Source organism: Ctenopharyngodon idella, chromosome 19 (assembly GCF_019924925.1).
Source record: "Ctenopharyngodon idella isolate HZGC_01 chromosome 19, HZGC01, whole genome shotgun sequence".
Lineage (NCBI taxonomy): Eukaryota > Metazoa > Chordata > Actinopteri > Cypriniformes > Xenocyprididae > Ctenopharyngodon > Ctenopharyngodon idella.
In genome coordinates, this window is record NC_067238.1 from 8,487,532 (window position 1) to 8,507,322 (window position 19,791).

General features: G+C 39.5%; 2 protein-coding genes across 3 annotated transcripts; both read left to right on the top strand.

Annotated features, from left to right (window-relative positions):
• The first annotated feature begins 378 nt into the window (after positions 1-378).
• Positions 379-11,411, top strand: LOC127501535 (KAT8 regulatory NSL complex subunit 1). Its single transcript, XM_051873544.1, has 12 exons — positions 379-2,121; positions 3,164-3,305; positions 3,389-3,465; positions 3,552-3,717; positions 3,861-4,014; positions 5,180-5,374; positions 6,926-7,038; positions 7,151-7,272; positions 8,512-8,638; positions 8,790-8,893; positions 9,632-9,800; positions 10,089-11,411. The coding sequence occupies exons 1-12, from the start codon at positions 584-586 to the stop codon at positions 10,404-10,406; spliced, it is 3,225 nt and encodes a 1,074-aa protein (XP_051729504.1). The 5' UTR covers positions 379-583; the 3' UTR covers positions 10,407-11,411.
• Positions 11,412-12,120: 709 nt separating this feature from the next.
• Positions 12,121-19,659, top strand: aste1b (asteroid homolog 1b). Of its 2 annotated transcripts, none has more exons than XM_051873546.1 (5): positions 12,121-12,282; positions 13,697-15,080; positions 15,170-15,383; positions 15,593-15,785; positions 18,150-19,659. In XM_051873546.1, the coding sequence occupies exons 2-5, from the start codon at positions 13,710-13,712 to the stop codon at positions 18,505-18,507; spliced, it is 2,136 nt and encodes a 711-aa protein (XP_051729506.1). In that variant the 5' UTR covers positions 12,121-12,282; positions 13,697-13,709; the 3' UTR covers positions 18,508-19,659. The 2 variants fall into 2 exon arrangements, with proteins under 2 accessions (XP_051729506.1, XP_051729507.1); XM_051873547.1 differs by having other exon boundaries at positions 12,167-12,295.
• The last annotated feature ends 132 nt before the right edge of the window (positions 19,660-19,791 follow it).

Genomic DNA, 19,791 nt, shown 5'->3' on the forward strand with positions numbered 1-19,791 from the left:
CCATTATTTTGTAAGACTAGTACTCAAAGTAGAAGGCAACAAATTCGATAATCATATAATTAATAATATGGCCATTGGCAATTTATATAGTTAAGAGTCTATCTATCCATCTATAGTTTATAATTATATAGTTATAAATTTATATATATATATATATATATAAATCCTTATTGTTAAGAATGTCAAAATGCAGCTGCCCTTGAACGTCACTTTTTCAAGAGAGTCATACATGAGATTGCGTCTTCTTCTTTTGAAGACAATAAATGTTGAATAAATTTAAACTTTTACATTTTTAAACGTATAATTATTTTCAATACTGCACACAATAAAAACAGCCCATAGCGTGTGACAAACGAAGAGTGTGAACTAGTTTTTGAAAAACCCCTAATTCTTTACTGAAGGTTGGGCCAATGAATGGCGCATGCTCAGTGCGAATAGGGAGTGTTGGAGACAGCCAACAGTGCAGGGAAAGGCAAGACGGGTGAAAAGAGAAGCCCGTCTTCCTTTCGAAAACGGAAAAATACGTTAACGGAGCTTCGTTGTATGTCCTTGTTTCACACCCGGCCATGCCAACGACACAGCGATGTATTACTACTGCAATCGGAATAAAATGAGCGCTAGTGCAGCCGGGCCTGGAGTGGAGAGTTGCGGGGCCGGGTGTCCGCATAGCGCCAGCCGCTGCTGCGGGGGAGGAGGCTGCGGTGAGCCCGTCAGCGGTGACGGAAGCTCGGCCGCTGCGGCTACAGCCACCAGCGCTGCCCCAGTGCGGAGCTCAGACAGGGAGAGCAGCGTAGCCGAGGCCCAGGCGTTCCGCGAATGGGACGATGCCACCTCCGTTGATACGGATCCGGCCCAGAAAATGAACGAGGAGGGATTTTTTACGAACGGCGCTGCTGATATCACACGGGAGGGAGACGAATGCGCGGAATCGGGGGAATACGGTGGAGGACGCGGGCGTTTTTGTAGACAAAGCGCTGGAGCGGGCGAGGATAACAGCATTAATATTGATCACGAAGGAGCTGGTTTGCGGTGTTTCATGAGCGCTACCATACGGAGGGACGAGCGCAGACCGAGCGTGAGACTGCCGCCGGTGCGCACCGCGAGAGCACGGCGAGGACACACGGCGCACACCGAGACCGACCGCGCGATGATGACAGCCGCTGCAAGGTGTGGTCACGGGAATTCTGAGCCCGCGGTCATTAAGCGCCGAGGATGCAGTTTCACCCGAGTGTCCAAGAGGGTGTGTTTCTCGGGCACGTACTGCGGCAGCTCGGACGCCGTGGCCCGCGTTGGTTCCAATGGTGAAGCTCACGTGAAGCGGTCCGCGAGCACTGCCGAGACTTTCAAGCGCACATCCTTACGTCGTATCCAGTGCGAGAACACTACCGGGGCCCAAAAAATGAATTTTGCAGCTTGCCCGCCTGATGAAAATGCCCAACTGCCCACATCCAGAACGGCGAAGGGGCGCGTCAGACTGTACAGGGTGCGCTCCTTTCTTGCCAGCTCTGCCAACCATAACAACGGGGTCAGCGGAAACGGTGCCTCTCACAATAACCTCCCACCGCAACCCTCCCTCCAAGCCCCCGAGCCCAAGTATGACCTACGTGATTGCGCAAAAAAGCCCATGTGTGCCCTTTCCATCAGTTCTTCTCAGTCTGAGAGTGGGCCTCCTAACGGGACAGAGCCAGAGCCACAGAAGTGTGATGGTACATGTGTGGGCATTGATGCCGAGGGGACTGAGGGCCCCAGCACAGAGCAGATAGAGGCAGTGAGGGGTGAAGCCGAGCGCAGGCAGGCAGAGCTGGAGGGTCGTACCGACCACCTCTGGAGGCGCCTGCAGGCCGTGCAGGTGAAGCAGGTGGAGAGGCATGTCACTCAGCAACTGCGTGGCCTATACAGGAGCCCGGGGTTGAGCTGCACCAGGAGGCCCAGCGCCGTATCCAGAAACTCGACTGAGCTGAGCAGGCTGGCACGCAGCTGCAGCGAGATCCTCCGGACTGCAGAGAGTGCTCTGGACTCGGACCACACAGCCAGCAGCTCCGGAGGTGACAGCGACAGTGAAGAAGATCAGGGATTGGAGAGAGGAGGTCATCGCTTTAGACCGCTGTCATTAAAATCAATGTAAGATTTCACATTATGCTTAGCCCTAGGTTAAGATCTCTTAACCCCGAGTTAAGGAATGTTTTAAACCACTAATTTTGAAAGGAGTCAGCAGTGCTCCATTATGATATGCCAAAGATAAAAAGCCCAGGGTGATGGAACAAAATAACCATGATTAAAGGGATAGTCCACACAGAAATTAAAATTCTGTCATAATTTACTCACCTTCATGTGCATTCTAAACCTGTAACACTTTCGGTTCCCATTGACTTCCAGTGTATTTTTTTTTGTCCATACAACGGAAGTCAATAGGAATCAAAACTGTTTTGTTATCGACATTCCTAAAAGTATCCTCTTTTGTGCTCAGAAGAAGAAAGTCATACAGGTTTGGAATCACATGAGGGTGAGTAAATAATGACAGAATGAAATATGATTATTGGGTAGACTATCCCTTTAAAAATGACAATTTTCTAGCAATTTCAAACACTCTGCCTTCTCGTATATACATGTATGTACACCTACACATGCATATGTACAATATGCTTCAGATGAGTCATTGCATGTTGGTGTTGCATTTGAATCACCACTGTACCATTCAGTATAAATGCTGTACTGGCAGTTGATTCATGGCCGCCACATTGAGAGGCTACAAAGCCCTTTTTCGCTGGGCTGTCGATAATAAAATGGGTCAGAAGATTGTTTACCCTCAATTCAGCAAGAGCTTTTATTTTTGCATTCCTATAGCTCCAACAGTAGATTATGGCTCTTACAACACCAAGGTCATGGGTTAAATTCCCAGAGTATACATGAACTGATAAAACGTATACCTCCACTGTTAAATAAAGGTTGTTTATTGGCATTTCATGGTTCGATGAAGAACCTTACCATTGCACAGCTAGTTCTTTTTAGATGAAAACGGTTCTTCTGATTAGTAAAATGTTCTTCACAATAAAGAGAAAAATAGTGTTGAATGCAGTGAAAGTTGCTTTGGATCAAAGCAATTGTTTTATACACATTACATCATATATTATGCATATACTCTATTTGTTTTCTCCTCTTTCAGTGTCACTGGCAAAGAATGGCAGTGGGCGGAGAGCAGGGCGTGGCTTGGCAGCAGGTGGGTGTGGCTGCAGACTCAAGTATCAGAGCTGGAGTATCGGATCCGTGCGCTGACGGAGCTTTACACGCATCTTCGACAGGGAAAGGTATTCTGGGTGTTCATGTGTGTTTTTTTGGGGGGGGTTATTACGGGTTGTTTGATTCATCTGTACTTTTTATGTTCGTCCAGGTGCGGTCCTCTAACTCTGTGCCTGACTCACCACTCAGAGCATCAAATTCCTCCCCCACATCACACAACAACTGCAAGTCAGTAGACATTTTAGCTTGCATACAAACACACATTGATAGACTTTTGGATTTGACATTTAATGTACCATTGCGCCACCCCCTAGGTTGTCCTCTGCTGGTGATTCTAACAGGAAGTGGCAGGCAGATGACCCCACCACCCCGCAAACAGTGCCCAGTCCACCTTCTTCTGCTGCACGGGTTCGACCGTTACTCCGGCAACGGCGTCACAGACTCGTTCGCCTGGAAGATTGCACAGCGCTGGGGTCAAAGGTGAAGACAATCTCAGAGTTGCCCTTGCTGCTACTTTTCTGTTATGCAAAGTAACTCTTATTATTATTATTGGCTGCTCTCCATTTTATATTATGCTTTGAAGATAATAAAACAGAATTCTTGCATTTGTGTGTCCCTCTCAGGCAGTTTCGTTACAGTGTTGGTGTGAACCTCAAACTGTGTGTGTGTTATGTGGTGGTGCTCCTCCTCGCTCCCCCTCAGACAAGGAGAAGGGTCTGTGGATGAGGCAGACTTTGCTCGATATGTCCGTTCACCCTGTCCTCTCATTGCCATCAGGTGAGATCCATATATTACATATATCCATTATTTTTTTACAGATTTCAATTTGTATATAATTTGTCTATCTTGTACTTTAACAGTACAAGCTGTACAACACTGTTTAAAGGGTTAGTTCACCCAAAAATGAAAATTATGTCATTTATTACTCACCCTCATGCCGTTCCACACCCGTTAGACCTTCATTCATCTTCGGAACACAAATTCAGATGTTCTTGTTGAAATCCGATGACTCAGTGAGGCCTCCATAGCCAGCAATGACATTTCCTCTCTCAAGATCCATTAATGTACTAAAAACATATTTAAATCAGTTCATGTGAGTACAGTGGTTCAATATTAATATTATAAAGCGACGAGAATATTTTTGGTGCGCCAAAAAAACAAAATAACGACTTATTTAGTGATGGCTGATTTCAAAACACTGCTTCAGGAAGCTTCGGAGCATAATGAATCAGCATATCAAATCATGATTCGGATCGCATGTCAAACCGCCAAACCGCCAAACTGATGAAATCACGTGACTTTGGCGCTCCGAACCGCTGATTCGACACGCTGATTCATTATGCTCCTAAGCTTCCTGAAGCAGTGTTTTGAAATCGGCCATCACTATATAAGTCGTTATTTTGTTTTTTATGTAATAAATGACAGAATTTTCATTTTTGGGTGAACTAACCCTTTAAATGACAATTTGATGTTCTTGAAAGTAATCCTCAGATGTGGCTTTCACATTACAGTGGCCCTGAAAACAAATTAGAATTTCATAATTTTTTTATATGTAATGTATTAATATATGTAATATTATTAAATTAGTTTATATTAAATTAATTATTTAAATTATTTTATTTATTAAATAGACAACAAAACATCCATCAAGTGGAATCTGCAAACAAATGATGCTAGGAATTTTCTCACAACTAATGTTACTTTTCAACATTATTCTAACCAGGAAGTGTCTTAATTTTGAACAGCATTTTATTTAAAAGCTGTGCAGAGTGTTTTGATTGGTTTTGATATTTTGTTATCAAGTGCAATAATATGCATATATTTCTAAGTGTGGATTAAGTGTACTTATCCACTCATTGTGGATGAAATAAGTTTATCAAATACCCATCAACATTAAAACATTTACTTTTTAGCTTCATGCTTTGAATTTTCTCCATTGCAGATTCACCCCTCACACTGCATTGTGGGATACGCCCGCTGGCCGGGCGCTATTCTCATAATTCACTGCATTGGACAGACATGTCATCGGCGTCCTCTTGGCTGGGGAGGCGGGGCCAGGGACAAGTTGGGAGAGTGAGGAGGCGACTCGTTTGTCCCCGTCCGCCCAATGCACTGCCTCCTTTATTTAACACACCTGGTAGGTGAAATATATATTTACACTTCTATTAATAAACACACGTACAATGTATATAGTATACTACTGTTGCTGTCAGTAAGATTTATATATATTTTTCAAAGATATTATTACTTATATTCAGCAAGGATGCATTAAATGAATCAAAAGTGACAGTAAAGACTTTTATAATGTTAAAAAAAGGGTAACACTTTACAATAAGTTTCATTAGTTAACGTTAGTTAACTACATTAGTTAACATGGACTAATAATGAACTGCACTTATACAGCATTTATTAATCTTTGTATACATTACTAATTATATACTAATAATAATGCATACATTATTAAAATCTGGTTAACATTAGTTAATGCACTGTGAACTAACATGAACAAACAATGAACAACTGTATTTTCATTAACTAACGTTAACAAAGATTAGTAAATACAGTAACAAATGTATTGCTCATGGTTAGGTCATGTTAGTTAATACATTAACTAATGTTTAACTAATGAACCTTATTGTAAAGTGTTACCAAATTTTTATTTCAAATAAATGCTGTTCTTTAAAAAAAAAAAAAAATAATCATAGAAATTTGGAAAAAACATAACAGTTGACACAAAAATATTGAGGACAATTGTTTTCAACATTAATTTGATAATAATAAGAATTATTTTCTAGAGCAGCAAATCAGCATATTAGAATGATTTCTGAAGAATCATGTGACACTGAAGACAGCTTTGCCATCACAGGAATAAATTACATTTAAATTACAAAATATTTTATGATAGAAAACTTTTGGTTTAAATTTTAATAATATTTCACAATATTAGTGTTTTTTCCTATATTATTTGATCAAATAAATGCAGCCTTGGTGAGGTTAAGTAACACTTTACAATAAGTTCTCAATTGTTAACACAAGTTAATGCGTTAACTAACATGAACTAACAATGAGCAATACAGTACATTTGTTACAATATTTATTAATCTTTGTTAATGTTAGTTAATAAAAATCCAGCTGTTCATTGTTTGTTCATGTTAGTTCACAATGCACTAACTAATGTTAACAAATACACCATTTGATTTTTAATAATGTATTAGTAAATGTTGAAATTAGCATTAACTAAGATTAATAAATGCTGTAGAAGTATTGTTAATTCTTAGTTCATGTTAACTAAAGCTGGGTACACGATTTGGCCGTCTGAGACCAATTTTGCAAATCCTAAAAGATTCCTCTGATCCTAGGCTAAAATCTGAAGTCTATGATTGTTAATTTGACATGTTCACCAACAGCCGATTAATGACCGTTGCGATCAAATTTTACCTCTGACAGAATTCTGGCAGTGTGACTTCTCCTACGCCAAACATCAAATTCTCTTTTTCAAAACAAGCGATAATCAAAATTAACACTAGAGATTTTTTGTTAGCCACCATTTCAGGTCCGTGTGTAATGCAGATCAGAGTCACCGAACGTGTATGGGTTGATGATGTAAAACTCCGGACAAGTTTTCTTGCGTGCATCCAAGACCAAAAAGTCTTACAGTTTTCAAGAAGTTAACAAAATTGTTTTGTAGGTGGTTCTGGGTGCAGAAGCAGAGGTGTGATTATTCCCAACTGTCTTCATCCACGAGCTCCAGACTTGCCAATCCTGCCGGCAACATCTCCAGCAACAGACACACCTGCTCAGGTAAATCTGGTAAACAAAAAAAAAAAAATAAATAAATAAATAAAACAAAGGGTAATTTGTCAGTAGGTTACTATTCTACTTGTTAGCTTCTTAAATTTCTCTTGTTCCTCAGCCTTTGCGAAGGAGGAGAGCGGAAAGCTCGTTTGACATTGACAACCTGGTAATGCCTTTGGGCCTGGCTGGACTAGGAGCACGAGTACAGAGATTACAATACAAGGAAATTATCACCCCAAGGTACAAATAATGCAACCAAACATCCAAAACAGCACACAGAATATGTACTTATTCAAAAAATTTAGCTTTGATGAGTCTGATTCCTGTGGTCCTTCTGTTAGATAGCCATTGTTCAAAGTGGCTTTGGTTTCAAGTAATTTCCCATCAATTATTCAAACACAGTGCCTAGTATCCACTGTTTTCTGGTGTCCCATCTTTTATAAAGTAGTACAGGTACATTGTTTCCTGTTTCTCCCAAATAATTTTCAATAGTAATGGGTTCAATCCCATCAGGTGTTCTTACTATTGAGAGGTGCTCAATCTCTACTTCCAGTCTCTCTGAGTTTGGTTAATACTCCTGTTGGCAAATTGTGTTTTGCTTCACCCTATAAAAATAACAATAGATCGGTCTGCTCACTATTTCAGCAGGACATTGTTACTTTACCACCTGTGACTGCTTATTGGAGTAATGCAGTAGGTAATCTGTTGGAAAAAAGTGTGAATGCTTCCACATTTTTTTTTTTTCAACCAATAAAGAAAAAGAGATTTCTTTTAAAATAATTCATTAGTGCTCCCCTGCAAACCACTAATTAAAAAAGTTCAAAAAGGATATTTCCTCCAGTTGCTCTTTCTGTGACAACTCTGATGAAACTGTAGTTCTTTTTTGTTGGTATTGTCCCTTTACTAAAATGTTTTGGTAAGATGTCGTAGGCTTAATTAGGAATGAAATTTATAGTGAATGTGTGTTATATTGGAAGGATGTGGTACTAGGCTTTGTTGATTATGAGCATTATGATCTAAATTTATTTAATATTAATGATGATAATAATAATAATAATAATAATAATCTGATCTTATTACTAGCTAAATTTCACATTCATAAATCTAAATATCTAAATACTTGTTTTTTTGAAAGAATTTGAAAAATACCTCACTTCAATTAAATTGTCTGAAAACAAAAAACCGCCTTCCATATTCAAGTTATGAAGAAAGTGTAAAACTCTCGCAGTTCAAAAAGCTTATGTTACGTCCTACGCCTTCCCTATTCAACTTGTGGAAAAAGCTTAACTGACGTGATGCCAGTTCTGTTTCTTCGTAAGTTGAATACAAAAGGCAGTCTGGTGGAAGCTAGATATTTTACCAGCAGGTTTTCTTGGCTGATGCTGATGATCTTAAAATGTTGGCTGATATATTAGTCTAGCACTATTGTTAAGTATTGTGGTTTCTGATGAAAAATGTGTAACTATGTCTTGTGTTTAGCTGGAGAGAGCTGGACTCTCTCTCGAGGGTCTCTGAGAACCAGGAGGGGCCACATGCCCTGTCGTTGAATTACAATAACACACAGAACCAGCCCAATGGGGAAGGACTGGACAATGAGGAGGAGGAGGTGTGTATACTTTTAACTGGTGTATAGCTTTACTTTTAACTTTTCATTTTTTTTTTTTTTTTTTGGATGTTCTTTACATGCTTTCTCATGAAGACACTTTTCTCGACCATTCAGAATGATCGCTGCATACTTCTTTGCAATGTTTGCATAGGTGGAGGATCTCTCTGACGCTGTGTTTCTGAGCCGCCATGCAGTGTGTGAGAGCCGAGAGAGGAGTCGGTGGGGGAGTTGGGCTCGCAGACGTCGCCGGGGCAGGTGAGAATCATTTCTGTGAAAGAGAGGCATGTGATGTTAAACCGGTGTCTCTGTCAGAATAATGTTTTTCAACAGGGATCTTTAGCAATCAAATTTTTCCAAATACTATTATTATATATATATATATATATATATATATATAATACTGTTAGTGCACATTCCCCAACATATAAAGCCAAAGGTCTCATGAGGATGGTGCAAGTTCATAAATAAATAAATAAATATAAAATGAAAAATAAAATATAAAATGAACATAAAAATTGATCAGTTAACAGTAAAGATAGAAAGCATAGAATGATTTCTGAAGGATCATGTGACACCGAAGACTGAAGTAATGATGCTGAAAATTCAGCTTTGCCATCACAGGAATAAATTACATTTAAAAATATTTTAAAGGTAAAGTTATTTTAAATTGTAATAATATTTCCCAATATTACCGACTTTTACAATCTTTTTGATCAAATAAATGCAGCCTTAGTGAGCATAAGAGTCTTCTTTCAAAAACATCTTACTGACCCCAAACTTATCAACAGTAGTGTATTAGAACTCTAAGTTAAGTTAATAAAATATGTATTTGTGTAGTTGGCCAATAAGTTATACATTAACTTTTTCAACATCAAGAATGTAGGTTACAATTTACATGTGTAAGCTTCAGTCACATTAAGTATAGTATGTCAAACTCCAGGAAGCTGCGGTCACTGCTTGAAATTTCACTCTCTGCTTGACTTCCTCCCTCAGATCTTCTTCCTCCTACCATGGGGACGGGAAGAGCTCCAGGGGATTGGAGCAGACACCTGGCTCTCCAGATTCCAGGCAGAGTCATTTTACAGAAGGAGACGTCTCACCACGCAGCCCCTTCTATACTGGAGCGGAGGATCCCTTCAGCCAGGCTGAGGATGAACAGCAGGTGTGTGTGTGTGTGTGCGAGGAAGAGGACTTAATGTTCTATTCAAGTTCATTATTGCTGTAACCATGGCAATTATTTAGCTGGAAGAACATTCTTTAGTTTAAAAAAAAGGTCTATGGTTTTCTGCTTTATAAATCCTCAAGTCTGCTTTTGGGGGCTGTTAGTGAATCTTGAAAGATATATGCTTAATATTCTTTACATTGTACAAGAATATGAATGCATATAATAAACCCAGTGTTTTGGAGTTAATTAACCTCAATGAATCATCGTCCTTTGTTGCGTTTGCAGGCTGTGCTGCCATGGGAACGCCGGTCGTTCCCCTTGCAGGAGTCAGAACTTCAGTGGCTGCAGGAGGAGGAAGAGGCGGAGCCTGACGAGGACCCGTGCACCGCCAGTGGCCGCAGCCAAAGCACGGACTCAGGCATCTCTGTGGGCAGCCTGGAGCTCTCCCCAAGGACCCCTCAGCCCCCTCAGCAGCACTCAGGCACCGAGCGAGCCACCCCTCACACGCTGTCCTGCAAACCAGCCACCCCGACGACAGTCTCTACAGCTCAGGATTCTCCCACCCTTCCTCTTTCCTTATACTCGTCCTCTCTGTTATCATAGCGCATTATTTGTCCAGCTGTTTTTCCTGCTCTAATATAAAAACAAAACCATGACCCTGTTCGCCCGTTTATCTAACCATGAGCACCTTGTGTCCTTACATCCTGTGCCCTTTTTCCCTGAACCCTCTGGAGCCTTACATGAAACCACAGAGCCTATTATTTATAATCTTCCCTCAAACTCCAACTCACTCAGCCCAGTTGGGCATCTCTGGTCCTTCCTCATACATCGTTTCAAGTCTTCTTCACCAGCCTGCCCCTGATACAGCTGCTGTTTGATCTGACACTGCTATCTCAAAAAAGAACAGATGGCATCTGTTTTTCTGTTGATTCATTTTTGGACCTGTCTAAAGCTTTTTCTCCAGCTAACTATGTCAGTCGGTCATTTTTTCGTTTTAGTTCACTCATTACGTTTCGAGCTCTAACCATTTTCTCCGATCAAGAGGTGACGACAACGTAGGGCAAATCCCATTTGAAAGCTCTTAGTTATTGATCTCCTTAAAAAGGCACTACATATTACCCTCGTTGTGATCATTTTCTTTGACTTAGTTACCTTATTTATATGTTGTGTTGTATGTATCCCATGGAGATGTATGCATACTGCCGATGAATAATAGCATTTAAAGTCTGTTACATGCTTTCTGGACACTACCTTTGTCTTTCCTCCTCTCCTGTGAGCTCAACACAAGAAGTATGCTTTTGATTTCCAAATTACATGCTGTGTGTGTGTGTGTGTGTGTGTGTGTGTGTGTGTGTGTGTGTGTGTGTATTATGTTTAAGAAAGAGTGATAGTTCTTGTGTTGATCAGAGATTGTGTGTGTGTGTGTGTGTGTAATTTAGACAGGTCTACTGCTGCATTAGGGGGTAGTGTTGGTGAATAAAAACATCATTTTGTAGGAAAACAACAAAACACAAGAAGATAAAAGTAAATGGAAGTTCTATTCGAAACGCACATGATGCTCTCAATGCAAAGACGTAATAAAAGGAATAAACACATAAATGAGAACTATTTTGCTTGATGCGTGTTTACTTTCTACCAATTAAGAAAAAAAGCATGCTTTGGTAAATCACATGACATAGTCTAGTCTTATGATAAAGCCAAATTATGAGACAAAGATGATGTATAATTGACTTTTTTTTGTCAATTATAACTAGTTTCGACCATCTCAATTATGATTTAGTATGTTAATTTTTACTTTTTCTGAAATTCCTTTTTTTATATCATAATTATCACTTAGTATCTCATAATTTTGGCTTTGTGTCATAATTATGACTTCTTATAATTATGATTTATCAAAGCATGTCTTTTTTCTGCTTAACTTGTCTTAAAAGCATAGTATTAGTTTATCCAAAAACACATTTTTTGTTATCGTTTACTCGCCCCCCATGCCGTGCTAACCCATTTTCATTATTCTGTGAAACACAAAGAAAATATGGGCGTCTTCATACATTAACAGAGGATGTTGAAGGACAGAAAAGTAACAAAAAGGATACTTTTATTCGTAAAAGTATACACTAGTTGACAATCTACGTGTTCTGAAGACATGATAGCTTCATGTCACTGATAATCGTCTCTGGAAATAAATTATACTTTTATTCCTCCCTTAACATATTAAATTACTTTATATACTTGAGAGATTTGCAGCGCTGTTAACCTTTCATATTTTAATAGTTAAATTAATTAGAAATAGAAGCTCTTTTTAATGTTTAATCTAAGTATGTTTGATATTACACAGGGAAAACAGCGCCCTCTTTCTGTCATATAATATCCATTGCAATAGGTGGCGCTAATGCGCTGTCACACCCAAAAAAAACAAACGAACGAAGCAGATCTTTACTCTAGGAAGGAAATTCACGGCGTGATATATGACTGCACACTGGTGAGTGTAACATGTAAGAGATTTTTGATTAAACTCTAATACTGAAAAAATACTCATGCGCTATTTAGATTGTCTGCACTGGTGCTTGTTTTATAAAATACACAGCACCATTTTTAATTTATATAAAACTTGTGCAGACAGAGTCACTGCAAACGCACAAATAACAAACATATGGTAATTGGTTAACTTTCAAAAATGTATTACAGTGAATTAGAGACAAAAAATACAACTTAATAGATGGTAAAACGTAAAATGTCTGAATTACAAAATAAGTACAATAAATTGTCTTACAATGTAGCCTAAATGCACATTTATTGACATCCAGGGAATTTATTGATCTAAAAAAATGAATACTTTAGTAGAAATCCACTGTATTTTAATGAAATTATGACTTTGCTATCAGCCATGTTTACTAATATGATACTAATACTAATATGACTTTTTGTTTCTGTTATATTGTTTTATAATTGGTGGAATTCATGTAAATATGGCTATACAATACATGTCTGCATTCTGCATTAGTAGGGAATGTAGGCTAAAGCACACATTACAAAGTCAGTAATGTTGTGTCTGAAGTAGGTAACACATAATCAAGCGATTACCAGTGATGTTAGATTATGCCAACTTCCTGCCAACTTCCTGCCAACTGCACCAAAAATGTTAAATTCAATCTCCACACCAGAAATACTAGATCCAGTCTTTTTACCAGATCCTGTCAAAAGATATCCATTTTTTTCTGATACCCAAAAATAGTTAACAAAAGCCTAAAGGGGTTGATGGAGGAAACCGTGAAAAAGCAGGAGACAAAGTGATGATGATGATTTAAAAAAAAAAAAAAATTAACAATGTTATACTGAATATTCTTAGTGGCGTATGTTTCAATGCTCAGACTTTGTCTGAACTTCATCCCTACTTAGTCTAGATTTCGTCTATTCAGCAACAATCCAACAAGTGTTATTATACCAAAGCCAAATCTGTGGAAATTTCCTGTTTCACAACATTATCCTGTGGAGCTAAAAACCTTGAAATGGAAACATACTCTTATCTATAACTTGTAGAGACAAATAACCTTTAAAACCACACAATCATAAGATTAAACAACATTACTAAGCACTAAAAGAGCCAGGAAAATAAATAAAACATTAAGTAATATAAAAAACGATTCATTGATAATGATTATAAATGAATAAAAAAACAAAAAAAACAAAGACAGATGCATGGTCACTGATTTGAAGCTACACACACAGGTTACTATTAAGAATCCATAGACCCTTCAGTAATGAGGGAATACATTAATATTCACTGTCCCATTTTGTTGATTCATTACAATTTCAACAAAAACAAGTAGCATGTCTCATCTGTAGTTCGTTTTAAAATGTGGCTCAACTAACAACATTTTTTGTTTTGCTTGCAGAATTTCTGACATCATGGGGGTTCACGGGCTTACAAGTTTTGTGGAAGGAAATCGTCAATTCTTCACAGATATGAGACTGCGAGACTGCCGCCTTGTGGTTGATGGGTGTAGCTTGTATTTTCGTTTGTATTTCAACTCTGGATTGGATCAAGCACGGGGTGGAGACTACGACATGTTTGCTGTGTTGGTTCGACAATTTTTCGCAGCACTTTCAGAATGCGGCGTGCAGCCGTTCGTCGTGCTAGATGGTGGAATGGACCAGACGGACAAGAAGTTCAAGACGCTGCAGGAACGAATCCTTAGCAAGATCCGAGAGGCTCACGCTCTTTCCCGAGGATCTCACGGTTGCGTTCTCCCTCTGCTTGCACGTGAAGTTTTCAAACAGGTCCTTTCCGAGCTTGGCGTGCCCTTAGTGCAATGCATTTCAGAAGCTGATTTTGAGATAGCCTCTCTTGCCAAACACTGGGGATGTCCAGTTCTGACCAGCGACAGTGACTTCTACATCTTCGACCTGAAAGGTGGCTACCTACCGTTTTCATTCTTCGAATGGAATAACGTCAACGGAAAGGCCAAAGAACGCTACATCCCTGCCCGGCATTTCACCGTGAACCGCTTCTGCTCGCATTTCAACCACATGAACAAACAGCTCCTCCCTTTATTTGCTGTCGTCACCGGGAACGACTACACACCTGCCAAAATAACCGAGAATTTTTTTAGCCGTGTGGAGCTCGAAAGAGTACCATCTGGTCGGAAGACCGGACGTAGTTCCAGTCCTCGAATCGAGGGCTTTTTGCTCTGGCTGTCTCAGTTTACCAGCCCAGTAGATGCAATGGAGGAAGTACTAGGTGTTCTGGGCGGACAACAGAAAGGAAACTTGCGTACACAGCTCTCTGCAGGAATGCAGGACTACCAGCTTCCTCAGAACAGCAGTTTGGCTCAATACTTCTCAAGTCCCCAACCTGCACTTCCAGATGCCCAGGGGCTCCCAGCAGCACTGGTTTCTCAGCCCGAGTGGCTTTTAAGGATGATAGCGTCAGGTAAACTGTCCTCTTTTGTCTTGGATGTGCTTGTACTCCAGAAGGTTCTGCTGGTTGCGCAGGTGGAGAATAGTAACCTGCCTAGCAGTCATACAAGCTCATTGAGTATCCGAAAGACCATCTACAGCCTGCTGCTTGAAAAGGCAAGTCCGACGCCACAGGCAGGCACCCAGAGAGGAAGAGGAAGTGGAAGAGGAGACCGAAACAGACAGGGTAAAGGAGGACAACAGTGTGACACCCCATGCGTTAATGAGTATGACAGACATGAACTGAATCTCAAGAAAAACACAGTGGAGGCTGACCGACCCAACTCTGTTCCACTGCTGAATCTTTCAGCTATTGACAAGGTGAGAAACTGTTTATGCATGTAACTGTACTGTTTGTCTGCATATACGTTCCTCCAATTGTCCAATCTCCAATTTGGTTTTAATTTTAGGCATCTGCACAAGTGAAGCTGCAGGTGTTGTTGGGAACACTGGGTGTGATGGGCCACATTTTGGAGCCTTTACCCCCTCACCTTTGCCTTCCAGTGTGTGTGACGTATTTCTGGATGAATAACTGTAAACCAAAGCCCAGTCAACCTCTGCTTCAGGCCATATTGCTGGGAATGGTGTATGGGGAACTCAGCTGGAGAAGCGCCCATCCTAATGGTATCACTGATCCCTTTTTTACTCAACATCTGTCTCAGATGTGTGGTTGGAGACATAGAAAAAAATATTGACATCACTGTTAAAAAATACATTGTCACGTGTCAGTTATATTGATGTGAGTTAACTTTACTTGCTTATCAACTTGATGACTTTAGTTTTAGAGCTTTAATCACCTTGAGCCATATTGTTTTGCTCTCTTTATCATGCAGACCCACTGTTTGGCAGCAAAATCTCTGCGTCTGTATGTCAGCGATTATCTCAGCTGAGGGTCAATCCAGGACAAAGGAGAAGCCTAGATCTGGGTGTGGCCCATTTGCTCAGCCAATGGCAGTCCTGCATGTGGGTGGCGATGTTCCTGAACCAGTTACTATGTTTCCCACTACCTGAACCTCAATGCGCCTGGTATGGTATGGCCATAAAATGATCCCAGTGAAATATTTTGTAGTTCTCATCCTTGCTGTTTTGATAAAAATCTTCTTTATTCAGCAGATTTGCCATAAAAGAGTACAATATTGAGGGGGAAAATACAGTTTTAATCATATTTGTATGTTATATCTTGGACAAATCACACACACATATATATATATATATGTATGTATATATCTGGCACCAAGACATTAGCAGCAAATCCTTCAAGTCCTGTAGGTTGCAAGGTGGAGCCGTCGTGGATCAAACTTTTTGGTCTAGCGCATCCTACAGATGCTCAATTGGATTGAGATCTGGGGAATTTGGAGGCTAGGGGAACACCTTGAACTCTCAAACCATTCCTGAAAAATGTGGCAGGGTGCATTATCCTGCTGAAAGAGGACACTTCCACCAGGGAACACCATTGTCATGAAGAGGTGTACCTGGTTTGCATCAGTGTTTAGGTAGGTGGCACGTGTCAAATTTACATGAATGGCTGGACCCACGGTTTCCCAGAAGAACATTGCCCAGAGCATCACACTCCCTCCACCGGCTTGTCGTCGCCCCACAGTGTATCCTTTTACCATCACTTTCCCAGGAAAATGGTGCACACGTACACTGCCATCCACGTGACGTAAAAGAAAACATTACTCATCAGAACAGGCAGACTTCTTCCCTTGTTCCATGGCCTAGTTTCAATGCTCACATGCCCATTGTAAGCACTTCCGATGGTGGACAGGGGTCATCATAAGCACTCTGACTGGTCTGCTGCTACGCAGCCCCATACACAGCTATGCACTGTGTGTTGTGACATATTCCTCCCATAACCATCATTAAAATTTTGTGTGACTTGTGCCACAGTAGACCTTCTGTTGGCTCGGACCAGACTGGATAACCTTTGTTGCCCTCGTGCATCGATGAGCCTTGGGCACCCAACACACTGTCACTGGTTTGTGGTTTGTCCCTCTTCGGATCACTGTTGGTACTGACTGGGAGCAACCCACAAGCCTTGTCGTTTCTGAGATACTCTGACCCAGTCGTCTTGCCATAACAATTTTGCCCTTGTCAAAGTCGCTAAAATCTTTATTCCTGCCCATTTCTCCTGCATCCAACACATTGATTACAAGTACTGATCGTTTGCTAATCTACCTAGACCTTAATATGTGGCCTTGTTAGGAGATGATCAACGATATTCTCTTCACCTGTGACTGGTCATGATGTTTTGGCTCATCAGTGTACATTACATTTTTTAAAACAAATGTATCCGTTGTAAGGTTGATAAATGTTGTAAAAAATATATTCCTCACTGTTAGTTTATGTTAGTTAATGCATTAAAGGGTTAGTTCACCCAAAAATGAAAATTCTGTCATTAATTACTCACTCTCATGCCGTTCCACACCCGTAAGACCTTCGTTTTCTTTGGAACACAAATTAAGATATTTTTGATCAAATCTGATGGCTCAGTGAGGCCTGCATTGCCAGCAAGATCATTTCCTTTTTCAGTGCCCAGAAAGCTACTAAAAACATATTTAAAACAGTTCATGTGACTACAGTGGTACAACCTTAATATTATAAAGTGACGAGAATACTTTTTGTGCACCAAAAAAAACAAAATAGCGACTTTATTCAACAATATCTAGTAATGGGCGATTTCAAAACACTGCTTCATGAAGCTTCGAAGCTTTACGAATCTTTTGTTTCGAATCAGTGGTTCAGAGCGTGTGTCAAACTGCCAAAGTCACGTGAAGTATTGAAATTTCGAAACACTTATGACGTGATGAAGCCTCGTTTACTGATTTTGGCGCTCTGAACCACTGATTCAAAACAAAAGATTCGTAAAGCTTCAAAGCTTCATGAAGCAGTGTTTTGAAACTGCCCATCACTAGATATTGTTGAATCAAGTCATTATTTTGTTTTGGTTTTTTTGGCGCACAAAAAGTATTCTCGTCGCTTTATAATATTAAGGTTAAACCACTTGAGTCACATGAACTGTTTTAAATATGTTTTTAGTACCTTTCTGGGCATTGAAAAAGGAAATGATCTTGCTGGCAATGCAGTCCTCACTGAGCCATCGGATTTTATCAAAAATATCTTAATTTGTGTTCCGAAGATGAACGAAGGTCTTACGGGTGTGGAACAACATGAGTGAATAATGTAATTAATGACAGAATTTTCATGTCATTTAAAAGTGTTATCGTAATTTTATAATATTTGCATGTAATATCTTTAGACAAATCGCATTGATTATATCAGTACCTTTTTATCAGATTTAACCTAAAAATATATGTATATTGTATTTGTATTCTATTCTATTGTTCTATTCTATTCTATTATATTGCTCTCTCTCTCTCTTTCTTAAAGGATTTTCAGTGGCACTCTGCTGCATGGTCTTGAGGCTGCCATAAGAGGGGGTCACCAGTGTGAGTCTCTGCTTGCAGGGGACTCTGTTGCTTGGCAGCTCTATTCCATCCTGCTAGAGGCGGTGGGAGGTCCTGCAGTATCAGCAGCAGCGGACAAGGCTAGAGGAGGGGGGCAAAGACAGGCACAGCAAAGAGGGAGGGGCAATGGGGGGAGAGGACGGGGCAATGAAGGGAGAGGGAGGAGCAATGGGGGAGGAAGGAGGGGCAACAGAAGCAGAGGAATGACATATTCTGAAAGTGATTTGTACAACAGGTTCGCACAGTTGAACTTTGATGACTATCAGCAATGGTGGTCTTGAAATGGGAGAAGAAAATGATAGATTCGATTTTAGAGAAGCTAGTTTGGAAGAAAAGAAAAAATCATTTCAGAAATTGAACTACGTTCTTGTACGGCCTTACACTATAAAAGCATGCTGTGGCTGAGGATGTACCTCTTTTCAGATGAAAGTAACTTTTACCAGCACAAACTTGCTATGAAAATGTTTTACTATGAGAGCTGTTATATATGCACTAGGCTTACTTGCACTACAGCTATTTTGCAGCTACATCATAAAAACGTAGCTTTTTATACTATTTAACTGAATGAAATTTTATGAAGAAAAAAAAAAGAGTAGACTTTTGTATATTATCAAATGCCTCTCTTACTTTGGGACCAATGTTTTTGGTGCTCTACTCTCTGTTCATGAATTATTTTATGTAATTTGCTATTATCACTAATGTTTTTAATGGGAGTATGATTTCTCTCCTTAATTATTGTAAAGCTTGATTTTAGTGTCATTGAGATTACATTCAGTATGCTGTAATCTTGACTTTGAGTGAGAACAGAACTTTGGTGTCATTCTGTTTAAAAACAGCACATAATCTCTTGCTTCTGTTGCTCTCTCCTCTTTGGCATTAACTCTGATTGAAATAAGATGCCAAATTATAAAGATTTATACAGTTTTATTGGAAAGTGTAATTTTGTTCCAGTGGATGATAAATCTTACTTGACTTAAGTTTCATATCTCTTGGCAGAAGTGGCCATTTTTAGCCGTTTTTCATAAAATTGTTTCATAAAGGCTTTGCCTTGCTTTGCCTGATGGCACTTAATCATGAAAAGGCGTGTTGAAGACTAAACAAGGCACAAGTTAATTAGTAACACATCTATAACATAGAAAAAGCTATATTACTCTTTACAAGCAAAAATAATCATGAAAATTACTAGGCTTGCCCTATGATGTCAGAACTGGTCATACATTTTTTCTTGTCTATAAAGATGTTTTAAATGTAATGACTTATTTTCTTGTATTGGCTTTTTAAGATTAGCAATTGAATATAAATTCTATTTAATTCATCTTTGTTGTATTAAAATGAAAATCCACATCAGTAATTTAAATGCAATATTATGTTCAAATGTGTTTCTATCAATTTAATACACTGAAGATCTATTAAATCTTGGGTTTATTCAATAATGTTGTGTTTTTATTTATTTATTTGTATATCACATTTTTAAAGGGATAGTTCACCCAAAAATGAACATTCTGTCATCATTTACTCACCCTCAAGTAGTTCCAAACCTGTATGAATTTATTTGATCTGCTGTA

Bases quoted from the DNA above. Each gene is read 5' to 3' on its own strand.
- aste1b (XM_051873546.1), top strand. From the start codon at position 13,710: ATGGGGGTTCACGGGCTTACAAGTTTTGTGGAAGGAAATCGTCAATTC. The intron at 15,081-15,169 runs GTGAGAAACTGT...TTTTAATTTTAG, and splicing joins ATCTTTCAGCTATTGACAAG to GCATCTGCACAAGTGAAGCT. The intron at 15,384-15,592 runs GTATCACTGATC...TTTATCATGCAG, and splicing joins GAGAAGCGCCCATCCTAATG to ACCCACTGTTTGGCAGCAAA.
- LOC127501535 (XM_051873544.1), top strand. From the start codon at position 584: ATGTATTACTACTGCAATCGGAATAAAATGAGCGCTAGTGCAGCCGGG. The intron at 3,718-3,860 runs GTGAAGACAATC...TGTCCCTCTCAG, and splicing joins GCACAGCGCTGGGGTCAAAG to GCAGTTTCGTTACAGTGTTG. The intron at 8,894-9,631 runs GTGAGAATCATT...TTCCTCCCTCAG, and splicing joins CGCAGACGTCGCCGGGGCAG to ATCTTCTTCCTCCTACCATG.